Source organism: Delphinapterus leucas, chromosome 16 (genome assembly GCF_059928025.1).
Source record: "Delphinapterus leucas isolate spDelLeu-1000000601 "Yukka" chromosome 16, BTC_Dleu_Yukka2, whole genome shotgun sequence".
Lineage (NCBI taxonomy): Eukaryota > Metazoa > Chordata > Mammalia > Artiodactyla > Monodontidae > Delphinapterus > Delphinapterus leucas.
Window position 1 is genome coordinate 46174545 of NC_143144.1, and position 17125 is coordinate 46191669.

General features: G+C 37.5%; 1 protein-coding gene across 1 annotated transcript in view; it reads left to right on the forward strand.

The window, feature by feature from the left end:
• Nucleotides 1–17125, forward strand: part of PCDH15 (protocadherin related 15) — a 416523-nt gene that overhangs the window by 187486 nt on the left and 211912 nt on the right. The window contains exons 13-14 of the mRNA XM_089897353.1: nucleotides 1021–1114; nucleotides 6703–6831. Of these exons, the coding sequence (XP_089753479.1) occupies nucleotides 1021–1114; nucleotides 6703–6831 (223 nt within the window). The remainder of the gene's footprint in view (nucleotides 1–1020; nucleotides 1115–6702; nucleotides 6832–17125) is intronic.

A 17125-nucleotide genomic window follows, 5' to 3' on the forward strand; every position in this document is an offset into this window, starting at 1 on the left:
ATATCTAAGACATAAATGTAGAACTTGTTTTAGAGAACATAATAAGTGACCAAAGTGTTATAAAACAAGTTACATGGGAGAATAAAAGCTTAAATATCTGAAAGTATGTATTCTAAACAGTGAAAAGGTTAAGAATTAGTATTAAAAGTATTCTAAGTATGAGAATTTTCCCAAAGGCTGTTCATCTCCCATTATACATAATACTTAAGAAATATCTAAATTTCAAGAGAATAACAAAATGATAACATTGTTAGTGTATCAACAAAAGAGTTTGTTTTTATAAATTGTAAAATGAGAGAACGAATGTTCATAAAATTATATTATCTTGAAAAGAATGTAAAAGATGCAGCCTGAGTGCTCTTTTGAAAGCAATTATAATGTACTTAAATATGGTTATAATAGAGAATACAAAGAAATATTTAAAAACCCATAATATCTATGAAAGTTTTAATATTCCACTGTATATTTTCTAATTTTCTACAGTAAGACTCAGTTATTTTGAAATTTGGAAAGAAGAAAAATTTTAGTCTCTATGGTTTAATCAAAGATGAAATTTAGATGTTTTCATTTCCATAGTGGTCACATATGTGACAATGAATGGGAGTGGTGATATAGATTAAAGAAATCACTTTTTTACTCAAAGCATTATGAAACTGCTAAAGATTAATGGACTCTTTTACCTTTGAAATCATCACAAACAAGATAGATATCTTTCTTCCTGTAATGAATTGAGCATAGTTTGTTTTGTTTTGTTTTTTCCTTGGAGGCTACAGAATCAACTCACTTATCTCATTCAGTTTGGCAATTTTTCATTATTGCTAAGAGGCTCAACAGCCTTAAAAGCCTTTTTCAATTTTCAGCATGAATCCTAGAATCGTTCATCTTAAATACTCAAGCTATGTTTGCTGAAAGGAAATAAAAAAGAATAACTATCAAAAGTAGTTCACAATAGTAGAAAGACTCCCTGTGACATAATATCTTTTTCTGTCTCATGTGTTTGTTTGTTTTCTCTGTCACTAGTACTGGGATTCTAACCTTAGGGAAAGCACTGGACAGGGAAAGCACTGATCGCTACATTCTGATCGTCACTGCTAATGATGGCAGGCCAGATGGGGTGAGTACTCTCTTTGGGAAAGGGTTTTAAAAATAGTCCTAAAGAAACTGAGAGAACCTTGTAGTTTACACTGTAAAACAATTTATTACAGTCATGAATTCATGAATTAATCTCTTTTTCATTTGGAGTAACTACTTAAAATTACTCAAAGTGCTTTTTTCTCCAGTGGGCTCTTTTGCGGTACACGGGCCTCTCACTGTCGTGGCCTCTCCCGCTGTGCAGCACAGGCTCCGGACACGCAGGCTCAGCGGCCATGGCTCACGGGCCTAGCCGCTCCGTGGCATGTGGGACCTTTCCGGACCGGGGCACGAACCCCTGTCCCCTGCATCGGCAGGCGGGCTCTCAACCACTGCGCCACCAGGGAAGCCCTCCAATGGGCTCTTTTAATCAATGAACCTATATTCTGAATTTGTTATGGAGCTGCAACTTTGACTTGACAATAGATACGTGGAATTTGCTCTCTTACCTAATTTATGGGGAAAATGAAATCTAACTTAGTCTAAGAAGTATTTCATTGTGTCCATCACCAGCACAGCACTGGCAGTTCTGGCAGTTTTACTATATTGGAATCTATTTCCTTTAAAGTCACTTTTTTGAGGGTGGGGGACAGTGGAGGGAAGGGAATTTGTGCATAAATACCTTGAAGCACTTAGGAAACCAAGTTGACTGATTCTACAGGTTATTTGTAAGCGGCGCTCGGAATCTTGACTAATCCTTGATGATTGAAATGGTTTAAAAGGGCCCATAATTCTAGAGAAGATAAATTTTATTTCCTCTGCACCTAAAACTTAGTATTAAAAATAAATAAATTGTTTAGTTATGTAGGTGTGTTTCAAAATCATTTGATTGTATTCTTCAATCTACCCATCCACAACTACCACTATTCTGATTTTTAAGCACTGTAACAATGCATTCATTGGCAGTGCTTTATTAGACTGTTTCTTTCACCATTTCTATGCCACAAAGTAGCTTTTGTCTTTAGTCTAGTGCATATGGGCCAACTCAGCACTTTTCTCTAGAAATAATTTCAAATTCAGTATAAGTGTCTAGAAGACTCACCCAATTCAAATAGCAGTGTATCTCCAGTTTACTTGAAATGACTTCTTTGATCAAAAAATAGACTGGATGGGGGTATATAATGCTCTCCTCACGCTTTTTGAGGAGGATTGCTGTAGAAAATTTACCATACAAAATTGATACTAGACAGTTTTATCATCTTAATTAAAAATTAGAAAAATAGTTAAGGATAATTACTTAAATTTGGTAAACAATCTGCCCATAATAAGCTATTTGCCACTTTTCAAACATTAGATAAACAGCTATATGTGGAAAATAAAATATACAAAACAGTTTTAGTAAATAGTGAGGCCAAGAGAAGGCACTTAGAGATTAGGCGAGTCAATAAAAATAAAATCTAAGATTACTTTTTACATATGCAATCCCCTTAATTAATATAGTGTGCCTGTATAAGATATATGTAAAGAAGTCAGTGAGAATCTCAAGAAGAAAATAATTGAGAACTTGACTTATGATGAAAGTTTAATGTGTAATTTGGCTAGGAAATAACTGAGGGAGAAAATTCTAAGGAAAAGAGGGAATTATTAAGCATGGAGTAAGGGGTATAATTAGAGTGAAGTAAAATTAATAAGGAGGTTTTAGGTCAGCCATTTGAGATAGGTCACATGATGAATCAGAAATTAATAGAAGTAATATTAACTAGCACCTTTTACCTCTGGCCTTAAAAGTAAGATTTCTTAGACAACAGTAAAGATGGGGAAGAAATAGCATATTAAGCTAACTGGCATAGTTTCAGTCTACTAATTATGGCTTTGGCCACATAAAAAACTGAAAATAAGTTCTGGGCTAACATTAGTGGCTTAGTTCTTTCTAGAGCTTTTTTTTTTTTTTTTTTTTTTTTCCCAGTTATTTACTTGTTAATTTCAATTCTCCTTGGCCAGGTCACTTAGCATTTCTAGTTCCCTCAATTTTTCTTTCTTTAAGAATGAATAAGGTCTCATTCAGCTTTAAAATTATGATCCTTTTAAGCAAATTTGTTTCATTTTCAAAAGTTTGTACTAAGAATGTCACTAGGGAAAGAAACATTTAGATTTCAAACAAAAGCTTCTTCAGTTAGTTTCATCATTTATATAATTTTAGGGATCGACTTATACATGTGCACATACAGTGGGGTGTTGAAGAAGAAAGTAATTATAAAATAATAATAGTCTCATATTTTGATAGCACTTTTCTTATCTAAATATTTAAACTTATGTCCTTTGTAGAATTATAGTAAAATTAACCGTTTAGCCTTAATAATCACAGGTTTTAAGAAAGGTATTTAATAAGAACACAGGTGGATGGACTTTTCTTAAATAAAAGGATTACCAGCAATTTATGTGAAACAAATTGCAAAGATATAATTTGAATATTGCAGAATAGAGTCAATAGTTCTAATGTGTAGCCCAGAAATCTGCATTTTTAATGATAATCCAAGTGATTCTGATGCAAGTGATCTTCAGACCACTTTACAAGAAATATATAAGCTGGAAGTTATTCTCTGTGTGTTTATTACTTTACATTTCTGCCGGAGAAATGGATATTCTTTATTTCATATACTATCTCTAAGATATGGATAAATACATCTATATGGTCTATAAATTTCAGCCCCTATTAGCACAGGAATGGTGGATTTGTTATTTACTTCTTAGTTCGCCTAGTGATCCAGTTCTCATCTATACCACCCAGTTACAGACCACAGCCTTTGAGGACCCGGTATAGGCTGAAATCATCCCACTCCATAGTGTCAAGAATGGGAATTTTAAAGAATAGGATGGACACCAGTAAGGGAAATACAGATAGGCTGGCACTTTATGCAAGCAGTTAGAAGGAAGGTCAGCAAACTCTAGCATGGTTACTCTTAGATTTTGGCTCCCAGCTGTCCATTTTAATGTCTCCTTCACCCTCAGGCAAATTGGGAACTACTGCTACTATAAAGGCACATCTTTTTACTAGCTTTAAATCTTTTTACTAGCTTTAACTCTAACACAACTTTTAAAGAAATAACATTTGTTAAACTGATTTTTGTTATTAAAGCAATGTAGCTCTCTTAGAGAAAATTTGGAAAATATATAAAAGTTAAAAGGAGAAAATAACATGACTTGTATTTCATCTAATCAGATGACATTTACATTTATACATATCCATATATATCTACACACAAGCGTATGTTGATGTGCGTGCATTCTTTAAATTAAATGATTTCATGGAGAGATGCACACAGAAGAGTGCACAAACCATAACTGTGCAGCTTAATGAATTTTCACATAGTGAAAATACTTGTATGATCACTATTCAGAACAAGAAACAGAAATTAATTAGCACTCCAGAAGCCCAGCCTTACAATCGTGCCAGTTTCTACTCTACCTTCTTCACAAAAGTCATCCCTATCCTGACTTCTATCACAATGGAGTATTTCTGCCAATCTTTGAAATTTATATATTTGGAATTATGTAGTGTGTACTGTGTTGTGTCTGACTTCGTACACTCAGCCTTACATTCATGAAATTCATTGAGGTGAATGTAGTCTGTACATTCTTAGTATCACATGTTATTCCGTTGTGTGCAAAAAACACAATCTATTATATAAACATCTACTATTGGTGGGCATTTAGGTTGTTTCCCGGCTTTGACTAAACATCACTGTTCTGCTTGTCTTTGACATTTCTTTAAATAAAATTTTATTGGGAGTTTTAAATACAGAAATATATACAAATCATACTGAATAGCTGTATAAATTTTCACAAAATAAGCCCATCAATGTAGCTAGTACACAAATAAATAAGCCATTATCAATACCCAAGAATTCTCTGCTATGCCTGGTAATATTTTTAATGACCACTGGACATTATATATGAAAAATTATAAAGGCTTGGAATAAAATTATATTGCTCAAAAGAAGATTTAATATATGTCTGTTAAAATAAGGACAGATCACCTTAATCCAACCAAAATTTGACTATTGAGTTTTTTTTTTTTCTTTTTTCTTTTGCGGTACACGGGCCTCTCACTGTTGTGGCCTCTCCCATTGCGGAGCACAGGCTCTGGACACGCAGACTCAGCGGCCATGGCTCACGGGCATAGCCGCTCTGCAGCATGTGGGGTCTTCCCGGACCAGGGGATGAACCCATGTCCCCTGCATCGGCAGTCGGACTCTCAACCACTGCGCCACCAGGGAAGCCCTTGACTATTGAGTTTTAATCTGAGTAAGGCCTGGTCTAGACCTTATGCAGCATTACTCATAGAGTATAGAACCTCAGTGATCCCAAGAAAGCATGTGCTATATTCAGTCTTTGATTAGACAGAGCAGTTTCCAGCTTGTGTCACGTATGAAGATGTTCCTTGATTTTGCAACAGAAAGGATGGGGTGTTTACCAGGACTTCTCCTCCTTAGTAGCTAGGAAGTCCAGTTTTTGACCCCTCAGGCCCATGACTGCTGCAAAATTTCTTCAGGTTCACTTCCTCTAAGTCACTTCTTTATGCTCAGCTTTTTAGCCTCTCACCCCACGTCACTTACAGATTAGGACAAATCCTGTTTGTCTTTTTTAAAAAGAAAGTTAAGTAATTCTCTCATGACAGTACCATCTTGCTTTTCCTCCTACTTTTTATTTGCATGTTATTAAATATTTAATATCATAGTATAATGGATTTTTCATTTTCCAGCCAAGAATACTTTTGTTCTCTAATTTTCTCTCAGCCTTCTGTGATCTGCCCCTCACTGTGACAGAGCTGGGTGGAGGGCATGTGCTGTACTCAGGCTTTGATTAGACAGAGCATTTTCCAGCTTGAGTCATGTATGAAGACGTTCCTTGATTGTGCAAAAGTCATTGACCTACATTAGGTTCTCGAGTTGCAGCAGGCTAGGGATTTTACCTTTTAACCAGGTAGCACATACTACTGGTAGGATTACCCACTTACCATTTCCTTAAGCTTTATAACCAAAAGGTTGTGTGTGTGTGTGTGTGTGTGTGTGTGTGTGTGGGTGTGTGTTTTATGATTAGTGGTGTATGGTCCTCAAACTCTTTGTTTAGATGTGAACCTAGAAAATTACTAATATATTATTTTCTGGTAGTATTTGCTTACCTGAAAATACCCATTTGACATACCACGCTATTTTATAGTGTACTAGTTATATTTTTAAACAGTACAACATATAAGGGGTAAAAACTGCAGAAATGTTACATTTCAGAGAAAAAGGGGTACAAGTGTCTATAAACAAAAACCTACCACCCACAAAACGTGAACAAGATAAAGGTAAAACACTTTCTAAAAGTAAGCCTCCAGGAAATATTTGACATTTTCAAGAAGATGTTTGCCCTTTAATATCATTTGTTTTTTCCATCTGTTTTTTGAGGTGTTTGAAAATTGCGAGATTCCTCTTTTTTTTTTCTTGTCTTTTTTGGAAAGCTAAGGAATAGGAATAGTAATGAGATGACTTTCAGGTAGACAAATGCCAGTATGACTAATTAACTGACATCGAAATAAAAATAACTCCTCTCACATCTAATCCCCCCCCTATTTTTTTTTTTAAGACCTCAACTGCCACCGTAAATGTGGTGGTGACAGATGTCAATGACAATGATCCAGTGTTTGATCCTTATCTGCTCAGAAATCTATCAGTGGTGGAAGAAGAAGCCAATGCGTTTGTGGGTCGAGTATGGGTAAGTGGAGTATTTATGTGTATCTTAAATGTATTTTTTTAAAGTGAGTAATTTTCTTACCTTTTAATTTGAAAAGAGATTCAGCTAATGCCATGTGTTAAATGATAGAGCATCAGAATTATCTGAAAGCAATAAGCAAGATCACTTGGGTATAAGACAAGATGGTAATAAAGTGCATTCATTCTTGATCACTGTGCTGGATAACCTTCAAGATTTTTTTTTTTTATAAATCATATTGTGTCCATATGGATTTAAGTTGTTAAGCTCGTTGATTTATATTTTATGACCATTGTATAATTTAAACATTGATTCATTTGAGAGCATTATTTTCTTATTTAATATATATTTTTACTTTCTGGAATTACAATAAAGTATTTTTAGAGAAGTATGTAATTATCTATACCATTAAGCATAAATTTGGAAACGCATACCTCAAAACACAAATGCTTAGGTGTAATGTCATTTGCTTGTGTAAACATATCTTTAGCATCTCCTGTGTACCTTATATTTCAGTTGCATCCCTGTCCAACATACTCAACATTCATTTCTAGGCATGCTCTCTTAATTCCTAACTGGAAATATTAGCCAGTTTCTGTTACTCTTTTCATGAATAATCCCATTTTTCTTAAATCAGAGATAATACGTTTTTCAATTAGGCCATGCCTGGTCTTGAACATAGTGGTCTAGAAGCCATAAGATGAGGGAAATTTTTGAGGAATGTACATATATCTTGAAGTGTCGACCTCAGATGATGCATCTATGTGGTCTCCAGGCAAGGAAAGAATCCTCCAGCAAGAGTGAGTCAACCTGGCACCTCAAGTCCAGGTTTCAGGGTCCTACATCTTTCCTGTTAAGGCCTGGAGTTTTAAATAAGAGGTTTGCCGGTGCTTTGCAGTAAATCTTCTCTACAATTCAACTACTATTACAATCAAACAAAGGATCTGTTTTTCAGTTCAATCCTCTCTCTGGCTTTAAAAGATGAGGGTTTCTTTAAATGCTGTCAGCGAGACCCCTCTGACTTGAGCTTGAGCTCATCAGTTTTTTTCCTGAGAGCACTGACAATACTTGCAACAACTGTTAACTCTATAGTCATTGTCATTATCATTGTCACAATCTTTCTCAAATCCTGGAGAAATTGATAAGATATACATCCCCTTATACCTTTTTAGCATCCCAATTCACCACAAGAGAGAGTCTTGTAATTATTCTGTTACAACATGCCAAGTGGTCTTGATGCCATGTGGCCAGCAAGACATTCAACTCCAGAACCCCACACAGTACCTCTGGTATCAAAAGTTTTACTGTAGATTCTACAAGAAAAAACCTGATGACAAAAGAGTCAGGTATAAATAGTTTTTCTGGGAAGTTAAAGTAATACTAATAGGGAAGTGAGGAAGTGATGCAGAGAAGAGAAGGCAGACAATAAAGGGATTGCAGTTAACCAGCTATCCTTAAGAGAAATGGAGCTTAATCTGAAGGGCAAATTCTGGGAAGTGACACAAAATACATTCCCCAGAATTAATGATCCTGAAAAGTGATGGAACTGGTAAATTCACACACTAACACCTGAGAGTTCTTGGTCAGCGATGCTGTGGATGAGGGCACATTTTCAGCACTTCCTACCTCCAAGCAAGCATCCAGCTCTCTGCAACTCTGATATAAGGGCTTTCAGTGAGACTGCAGTTACTAGCAGATGGAAGTTGGCCAGAAATTATACATGCTCTGAGGGACATGCATGGGGCACTGACAGTTTCTGTTACACCAAGCAAAGAAGGTGATTAAATCTGTAAGAGGGGCATATTCTGAAAACAGAGAAAGGGGGCAATGTTGAAGCTGATTCATGAAGGATGAATACTGGTGAGAAGGAAGTTGAAAGGGGTTAGAAACTGTCTAAGGAAAGTTGATTGCATGGATAAAAGCATAGACAAATGACAGCATGTGACATGTCATAATTACATTAATTAACATCATAAGTGTTTCTCTTTGCCATGTTGTAGAAGGTGCTGGGGGGACCTCTAGAGGGTCTGAGGTGCTGGTATCATTAGATTTTTATTTTATAAAGATTGCTGCTAAGTAGATTGTAATGGAAGATTATAAATCCAGAAAGCTGAATTAGAAGGCAATTATAATAACCCAGCTGAAATCCATAGCTGTACATTCCAAACCAGTCTAACAGCTCTCCCCTTTTGCCGTGGGTGTGTTTTTGTTATTAATTTTGAGGTGTACCTTTGAACACTGGGATCTCTGAAACTACTAGGTCTGTAGAACTATACTTGTGAAGGTAACTTGCTTGCAGCTTTAACAATTAGAAACTCTTCCCAAATAAAACTTGTCTTCGAAAAAAAAAAAAAACTTGAACTAATGTAATAGTTTAATCATAATGATAGTTAAATTATATTACAGTTGTCACTCTAGGATGCCACTTTGATGACAACTGAAAATTATTTTAATTATATCTATCAAGTATTCAGATAAAATAAAAAGGTATTGGAAATTTAGGAAAATTATCTTTCCCATTTCTTTTAATTCACTTAGCATTGGAGACATAAAACCCATAGGGAATATGCAGGTCATAACACATGCATAGACATTAGCATGCTGATTGAGTTTTAGTTTTATTTTTCCTTTCTCTTAACCTGTCTTTGCCACTTTTCCTAGTGATTCTTTGTCTTTGAAAGAATTACAGCATTAACTTTTATTTATTGTCTCCTGGTTCTTAAATTTGATGAGAAACATTCTCTATAATTTCTCAGCATTAAAAATTGAAATATAGACTTTAGCACTCACAATTTGATAAAGGAATAATTGTCCTGGTCTTTAGGCAATAACATGTTTTCATAAAAACCAAAATGAGTTTGAAAGTACAAAGGAGAAGGAAAACATCCAAAGCAGTCGCATCCCACTGATTCAGCACAGTTCCAGTTCATAGAATGGAACTTTGATGCATCACAATGGTCTCCTATTGCTACCTAATGATAACTATATTATACATTAATTTCACTAAATGACTCATGCTCTACTTATAAAATTTAATTTTAACTGTCACCAAAAGCTATTAAGACACACTTAAAACCAAAATATGTATGGTTAGTTATTGTATTCAATTTGAGTTACCAACTTCGCGTTTTTGTTCTAATGACGTTTTAGTACGAGTAAACCAATGTTTGAATTCAAATGCTGAAGGAACCGTGTATTTCCTTTTTATTCATTAAGGTAGTGTTGTAGTATCAAACTTTACTTACTAGGTAATATTCTGAAGCAATATTTCTGGATTATACAGAGCCAAAAGTTTTATTAGCATATTAAAAATGAACTTAAAAAAATTTGAAGTATAGTTGATTTACAATGTTGCGTTAGTTTCAGGTATACAGTAAAGTGATATGGTTATGCATATATATTTTTTCAGATTATTTTTGTAATACGGGAAGAGTGGGCACACAGCCATTAGTATTATATATGACCATTAACACGTGACCCTTAGCGTGGTTAGAGGTCCCGCTCAGTCAGCCTCGTTGTGGTCTTCTGGGCAGAATGCGGCGAGAGGCAGATGGAGGCCTTCTCCCCAGGGCCCTCCAGGCCCTGCAGCCTTAGGCCACTGGATGAGTTGGGGGCCCAGGGACAGGCTGAGGGCTGTGTCCTGCAGAACTCCAGAGCCCTCACCAGGGCCGCCCACTGGCCAGGCCCAGGCCTTGAAGCAGCTGCGAACCTCTCCCCCATCCCGGCTTTCGTGACATAATGGTGGCAGCAGTCTCCATGGGCCATAGTCTGTGGAGGCCTCAGCAACTGGACTACATGGACACTGCCATTAAGGTAGCAGCTTCAACTAGCTTCAGTCTCTCCATTCGAATTCAAAAATTGGTACAGCTTAGTTCAGTTGTCTACCCCTAGGAGGTGGCCAGAGGTCAGGGTTCAATAACATTTTCCCTTATAGGTTATTACAAAATATTGGGTATAGTTCCCTGTGCTATACAGTAGGTCCTTGTTGGTTATCTAGTTTAGATATAATAGTGTGTTTATGTTAATCCCGAACCCCTAATTTATCCGCCCCCCTTTCCCCTTTGGTAACTGTAGCTTGTTTTCTATGTCTATGGGTCTGTTTCTGTTTTGTAAAAAGTTCACTTGTATCTTTTCTTTTTTTTTTTAGATTCCACATATAAGCGATATATATTTGTCGTTCTCTGCCTTACTTCACTTAGTGTGATCATCTCTAGGTCCATCCATATTGCTGCAAATGGCATTATTTCATTATTTTTTATGGTTGAGTAATAGTCTGGCTAAACTTGTTTTTTAATGTAGAAGTTACTATACACAGATATAGTATACCACACTTAAATTTGAGAATCTTTTCCATATTCTCAAAACACAAGCAGTAGCAGTATAGTTGGGAGAAAGATGTATATAGAATAAAATCTAGCAAACACAGTAAGAATAGATTGTGTCTCTATGTCAAATGTCAAATGTGTCATACTGATTATTTACTAAAAGGAATGAAAAACACCACAAAGCACTAAGGTGGCTCTGTCAGGATTCATGGGAAAAATGTATCATCTTCAGTAACTTAACAAATTAGTAAGATTCTAGGTTAAAAGAAAAAAAAAGGAAATAGATATACCAGGTGGATGTGATGCAAGACATAATTGAGCCGAAAAGGCAATTTGAGAAAAAGTCAATTGTCTGTCAATTATGGAAGATTTGCTTAGAGAAGTTCTAGAAAATTGGTTAATACATGTTGAGTTCAGATGGGGAAGGCCAGGAAGGCCTAATGAAATAGCCACTGATAAAAAGACTTTACTTGTCAGTGTAATGTTTTTTTCAGTACCCTTCACAGTATTTCACAGGAGATAAAAAATCATGATGTGATTTTTTCAATATGGTGTGTGTCATTTTCATTTGTTTTCTCAACTAATGTCTCATAGATTCAATCTTGAGTCTGGGTTGGAGAGTGAGGGGAAGATAAAGGAAGATCTTTTAATAAACACAGTCTTAGATACAGGGTCACAAGAGAACTTCTTTGTACTTTTCTAACAGAGTCTAGCTTATCAAGGAGAATGAGAGGGTGTTTTTACTTAGGCACACTTGCTGCTGTAGGTGCTTCAGCGCATCACTTTGTGTGCATGTTTCAGGTCAGTGGATACTGAAGGGAGAGCAGCAGAGAGAAACCTTGGAGCTCATATCAAAGGTGTCTAGCCTTCACGATAGCATCTCTTTGAGGAGTTTCTTAGGGGCCAGAATTATTTTTCAGTTCTTCATCTCAGTTTTCAGAGTAGCCCTGGGCATGCATGCGTGCACAGGTTCATCAGAGAAGGCATGTTTGGAAACAACACTGCCTGTTAAGGTTAAAAAAGGTTCTCAGCATTATATACAATACAGAATGAACCTCTTCCCAGCAAACTTCCAGTTAATACCTTGTAGAATTTCTTATGCTGAACTGACTTCTTTTAGCTCTAAGTAACAAAAATAGAGCTCTGAGTCAACAAAATGTTCTTCTAGTTCTAAAATAAGACAGACTGAATTTATTTAACCTGAAACAGAAATGTATTCCCATTGTAAGATCTGCATGCTAAATCTCAGCTGAGATGAAGTGGTAGTGATTCAGTTTTAAACCCTTAAAGCAGTTTTAAAATCATTAGTAAACTGCAGTGTTTAGAAGGGTAGTGATGGTGCCATTTTAAAAAGAAATTGATATCTCCTTCAACTATACAATTTAATATTAAATAAAATAAATCTGAACCTCAGTGGTCTGTCTCTGATTAACGTAGTTGTCGTCTCCCTGTGTGGGGTTCTAAAAATGAAGGTGGGGAGCTTTACGGTGTTTTATTTAGCTTTTGTAGCTCAGCATGATGTTCAACAGTGCCTAAAACTATAATACTACTTTTTTAAGTGGGCCACAAGTGTGGATTTTTATGGGTTCTCTTGTCAAATCAAACTACATAATGCAAAAACTGTGCTCAGTCAGGTAAAGAAACCCACACAATTTGAAAACTTAATGATGTCCATTTTAATGCTGCTACCTAAAAGTATTTATAATGGAGATTTATCTATTGTGAGTATTTTTGAAGCTTGGTGATCTTTCAGGTATTCAATTAGTGGTTCATAAATAGATTAGAAAATTTTATGCATATATTTTTATAATATTTACTTGGGATATATCCTTTCGCCAGTTTTTAGTCTTACTATCAACTATTATAATAGATACATGTACGTGTGCATACGTGTGTGTGTGTATAAATATTCACAGTTGTATAATCCCAGATGCATAATGAATGATATCCATCCTCAACCCCATAGTAACTCATGACCTCTTTATTACTAAATGTCATCTTTATCTGAATAACTTCACTGCTGCATTTGAGATGGATCTCGCACTCTCCTTTATGGGACTCTACTACCTGTTTGCTCCTGGTTTTCATGTTTAAGCATGTCTGATTCTTTTTGTCTTCCCTTTATCTGTTTCTTCATAAACCTTCTTTAAAAAATATTGTATTAGTCCTTTTCCTCCTAGTTCTATTGAGGTAAAACTGGTATACAAAAAGGGACAGATAATTAATGTATGCGATTTGGTGACTTCCAGTTGGGAAATATACATGTACACTTGTGTTACCATTACTACAATCAAGGTAATAACCATATTCATCACCTCCAAAACAAACTCTGGATATTGGAACTGTCCTCTCATTTGTTTTAATTCTACACATTTTTGGGGAGAAATTCCACTGACATTAAAAACCACTGTTTTAATTACACTTGGATGCTGATGTCTTCCACAGCTATATCTGTAACTGCTTCTGCTCCTTCAGCCTACAGCCTCAAATAGACATTTATCTGTAAAAAGCAAACCCGCCTGAATGTCCTAGAGGCACCTCAAATTCAACATGTTTAAGATTGAACCCTTATTTTCATCTTCCTCAGAAAGGGCTTCTTCTCCTGAATTCTGCGTCTCAGTTTATTATTCCCAAGCCAAACCGGAGAGGCATGTCAGTCTTCTCTTTCTCCCTCACTGTCCGTATCCAGTCAATCACCAATCTTGATAATTTTACATGCTTCAAATAGTTTTCAGATTTTCTCCTCTCTCCAAAACAACAACAGTCAGGCTCTCATTTTATGTCTCCTGACCTATTGTTACAACCTCCTAATACATTATCCTATCATTAATCTTAACAAACCTCATACTTATCCTTAATGTAACTGCTGGGGATGTCTCTAACAAACATAGTTCAATAGTAGAAAGTAACCCTCAATGCAGCAAACAAGGCACACTTCCCATTACTGCTTTTACAACTTCACCTCCAGGAACATTAACCTGCTTGAGATTACTAATGCATGTTCTCAGAACTCTCCCATGTCTGTTTGCTTCTGCTCATGCCCTCTGCCCATATTTCTTCATTCTTCATTTCCATCCTTGAAAATTTTAGTCAAACATAATCTTTTCCAGAAAAGCTTTTTCTGAACTTTCGTATGTCCTAAATGGCCCATCTCACACTGTGCACAACTTTTTGGTAGTGCTTACCAAAGTCTATTGAAAGTTTCCATTTACTCAAATTTCTTGAAAGCAGAGACTGTGTCATATTGATCCTAGAAACCTCACTACCCAGCCCAATATTTGGGTCTTATAAGATGCTAAATTAAACTAGACCTAATGGATTAAAATGATCTGAAAGTACATTTTTCCACTGAAGATTCATGAATTTTGTAGAAAGAGAAATATATGTCAACAACTAAAATACCTATTTGGCTTACCTCACACACATACGTGCAAGTAAATAAGTAGTCTTGATAAATGGAGAAAAACTGTTAATACTGGAAATCTCTCTACTTTTAGAATTGCAACATGTAGAATAGTATATATAGGGTTGATTTAAAAAGCAGTATTGGAGACCTTCAAGATGGCGGAAGAGTAAGACGTGGAGATCACCTTCCTCCCCACAGATACATCAGAAATACATCTACATGTGGAACAGCTCCTACAGAACACCTACTGAACGCTGGCAGAAGACTTCAGACTTCCCAAAAGGCAAGAAACTCCCCATGTAACTAGGTAGGGCAAAAGAAAAAAGAAAAAAGAGAGACAAAAGAATAGAGACGGGACCTGCACCAGTGGGAGGGAGCTGTGAAGGAGGGAAGGTTTCCACACTCTAGGAAGCCCCTTTGCGGGCAGAGATGGTGGGTGGTGGGCACCCTGAGAGGCTTGTCTGCTCCCCTCTTGGTTGGGTGGGGGCTGGGAGCTGAGGCTCAGGCTTCGGAGGTCAGATCCCAGGGAGAGGACTGGGGTTGGCTGCGTGAACACAGCCGGAAGGGGGCTAGTGCACAACAGCAGGGAGGGAGTCCGGGAAAATGTCTGAAACTCCCTAAGAAGCAAGGGACTTTTTCTTGCCTCTTTGTTTTGTCGTGCGCGAGGAGAGGGGATTAAGAGCGCTGCTTAAAGGAGCTCCAGAGATGGGTGCGAGTCGCGGCTAACAGCGCAGACCCCAGAAACGGGCATGAGATGCTAAGCCTGCTGCTGCTGCCACCAAGAAGACTGTGTGCAAGCACAGGTCACTATCCATGCCTCCCCTCTGGGGAGCCTGTGCAGCGCGCCACTGCCAGGGACCCGTGATCCAGGGACAACTTCCCCGGGAGAACGCAAGGCGCGCCTCAGGCTGGTGCAATGTCACGCTGGCCTCTGCTGCTGCAGGCACGCCCCTCATCCGTACCCCTCCGTCCCCACGGCCTGAGTGAGCCAGAGACGCCAAATCAGCTGCTCTTTTAACCCTGTCCTGTCTGAGCGAAGAACAGATGCCCTATGGCGACCTACATGCAGAGGCAGGGCCAAATCCAAAGCTGAACCCCGGGAGCTGTGCGAACAAAGAAGAGAAAGAGAAATCTCTCCCAGCAGCATCAGGAACAGCAGATACAATCTCCACAATCAACTTGATGTTCCCTGCATCTGTGGAATACCTGATAGACAACGAATCATTCCAAATTGAGGTGGTGGACTTTAGGAGCAACAATATATATATATTTTTTTCCTCTTTCCCTTTCGTGAGTGTGTATGTGTATGCTTGTGTGTGTGATTCTGTCTGTATAGCTTTGCTTTTACCATTTGTCCTAGGCTTCTGTCGGGTTTTTGTTTTTTTTTTTTTTTAGTATACTTTTTAGTGCTTGTTATCATTGGTGGATTTGTTTTTTGGTTTGGTTGCTCTCTTCTTTCTGTATTTCTTTTTTTTTTTTTTTTGCGGTACTCGGGCCTCTCACTGTTGTGGCCTCTCCCGTTGCGGAGCACAGGCTCAGTGGCCGTGGCTTACGGGTGCAGCCGCTCCGCGGCATGTGGGATCTTCCCGGACGGGGGCACAAACCCGTGTTCCCTGCATCGGCAGGCGGACTCTCAACCACTGCGCCACCAGGGAAGCCCTATATTTCTTTTTTATAATTTGTTCATTTTTAATAATTATTTTTTATTTTAAAAACTTTAATTTATTTTTCTTTCTTTCTTTCTTTTTCTCTCCCTTTTATTCTGAGCTATGTGGATGACAGGGTCTTGGTGCTCCGGCTGGGTGTCAGGCCTCTGCCTATGAGGTGGGAGAGCCGAGTTCAGGACGTTGGTCCACCAGAGACCTCCCAGCTCCATGTAATATCAAACGGCAAAAATCTCCCAGAGATCTCCATCTAAACGCCAAGACCCAGCTCCACTCAACAACCAGCAAGCTACAGTGCTGGACACCCTATGCCAAACAACTATCAAGACAGGGACACAACACCACCCATTAGCAGAGAGGCTGCCTACAATCATAATAAGGTCACAGACACCCCAAAACACACCACCAGATGAGAACATGAACACCAGAAAGACAAGATCCAGCCTAGAACACAGGCACTAGTCCCCACCACAAGGAAGCCTACACAATGCACTGAAACAAACTTAGCCACTGGGGGCAGACACCAAAAACAACAGAAACTATGAACCTGCAGCCTGCGAAAAGGAGACCCCAAACACAGTAAGTTAAGAAAAATGAGAAGACAGAGAAACATACAGCAGATGAAGGAGCAAGGTAAATACCCACCAGACCTAACAAATGAAGAGGAAATAGGCAGTCTACCTGAAGAAGAATTCAGAGTAATGGTAGTAAATGTGATCCAAAATCTTGGAAATAGAATGGAGAAAATACAAGAAATGTTTAACAAGGACCTAGAAGAACAAAAGAGCAAACAGACAATAATGAACAACACAATAAATGAAATTATAAATTCTCTAGAAGGAATCAATAGCAGAATAACTGAGGCAGAAGAACGGATAAGTGACCTGGAAGATAAAATAGTG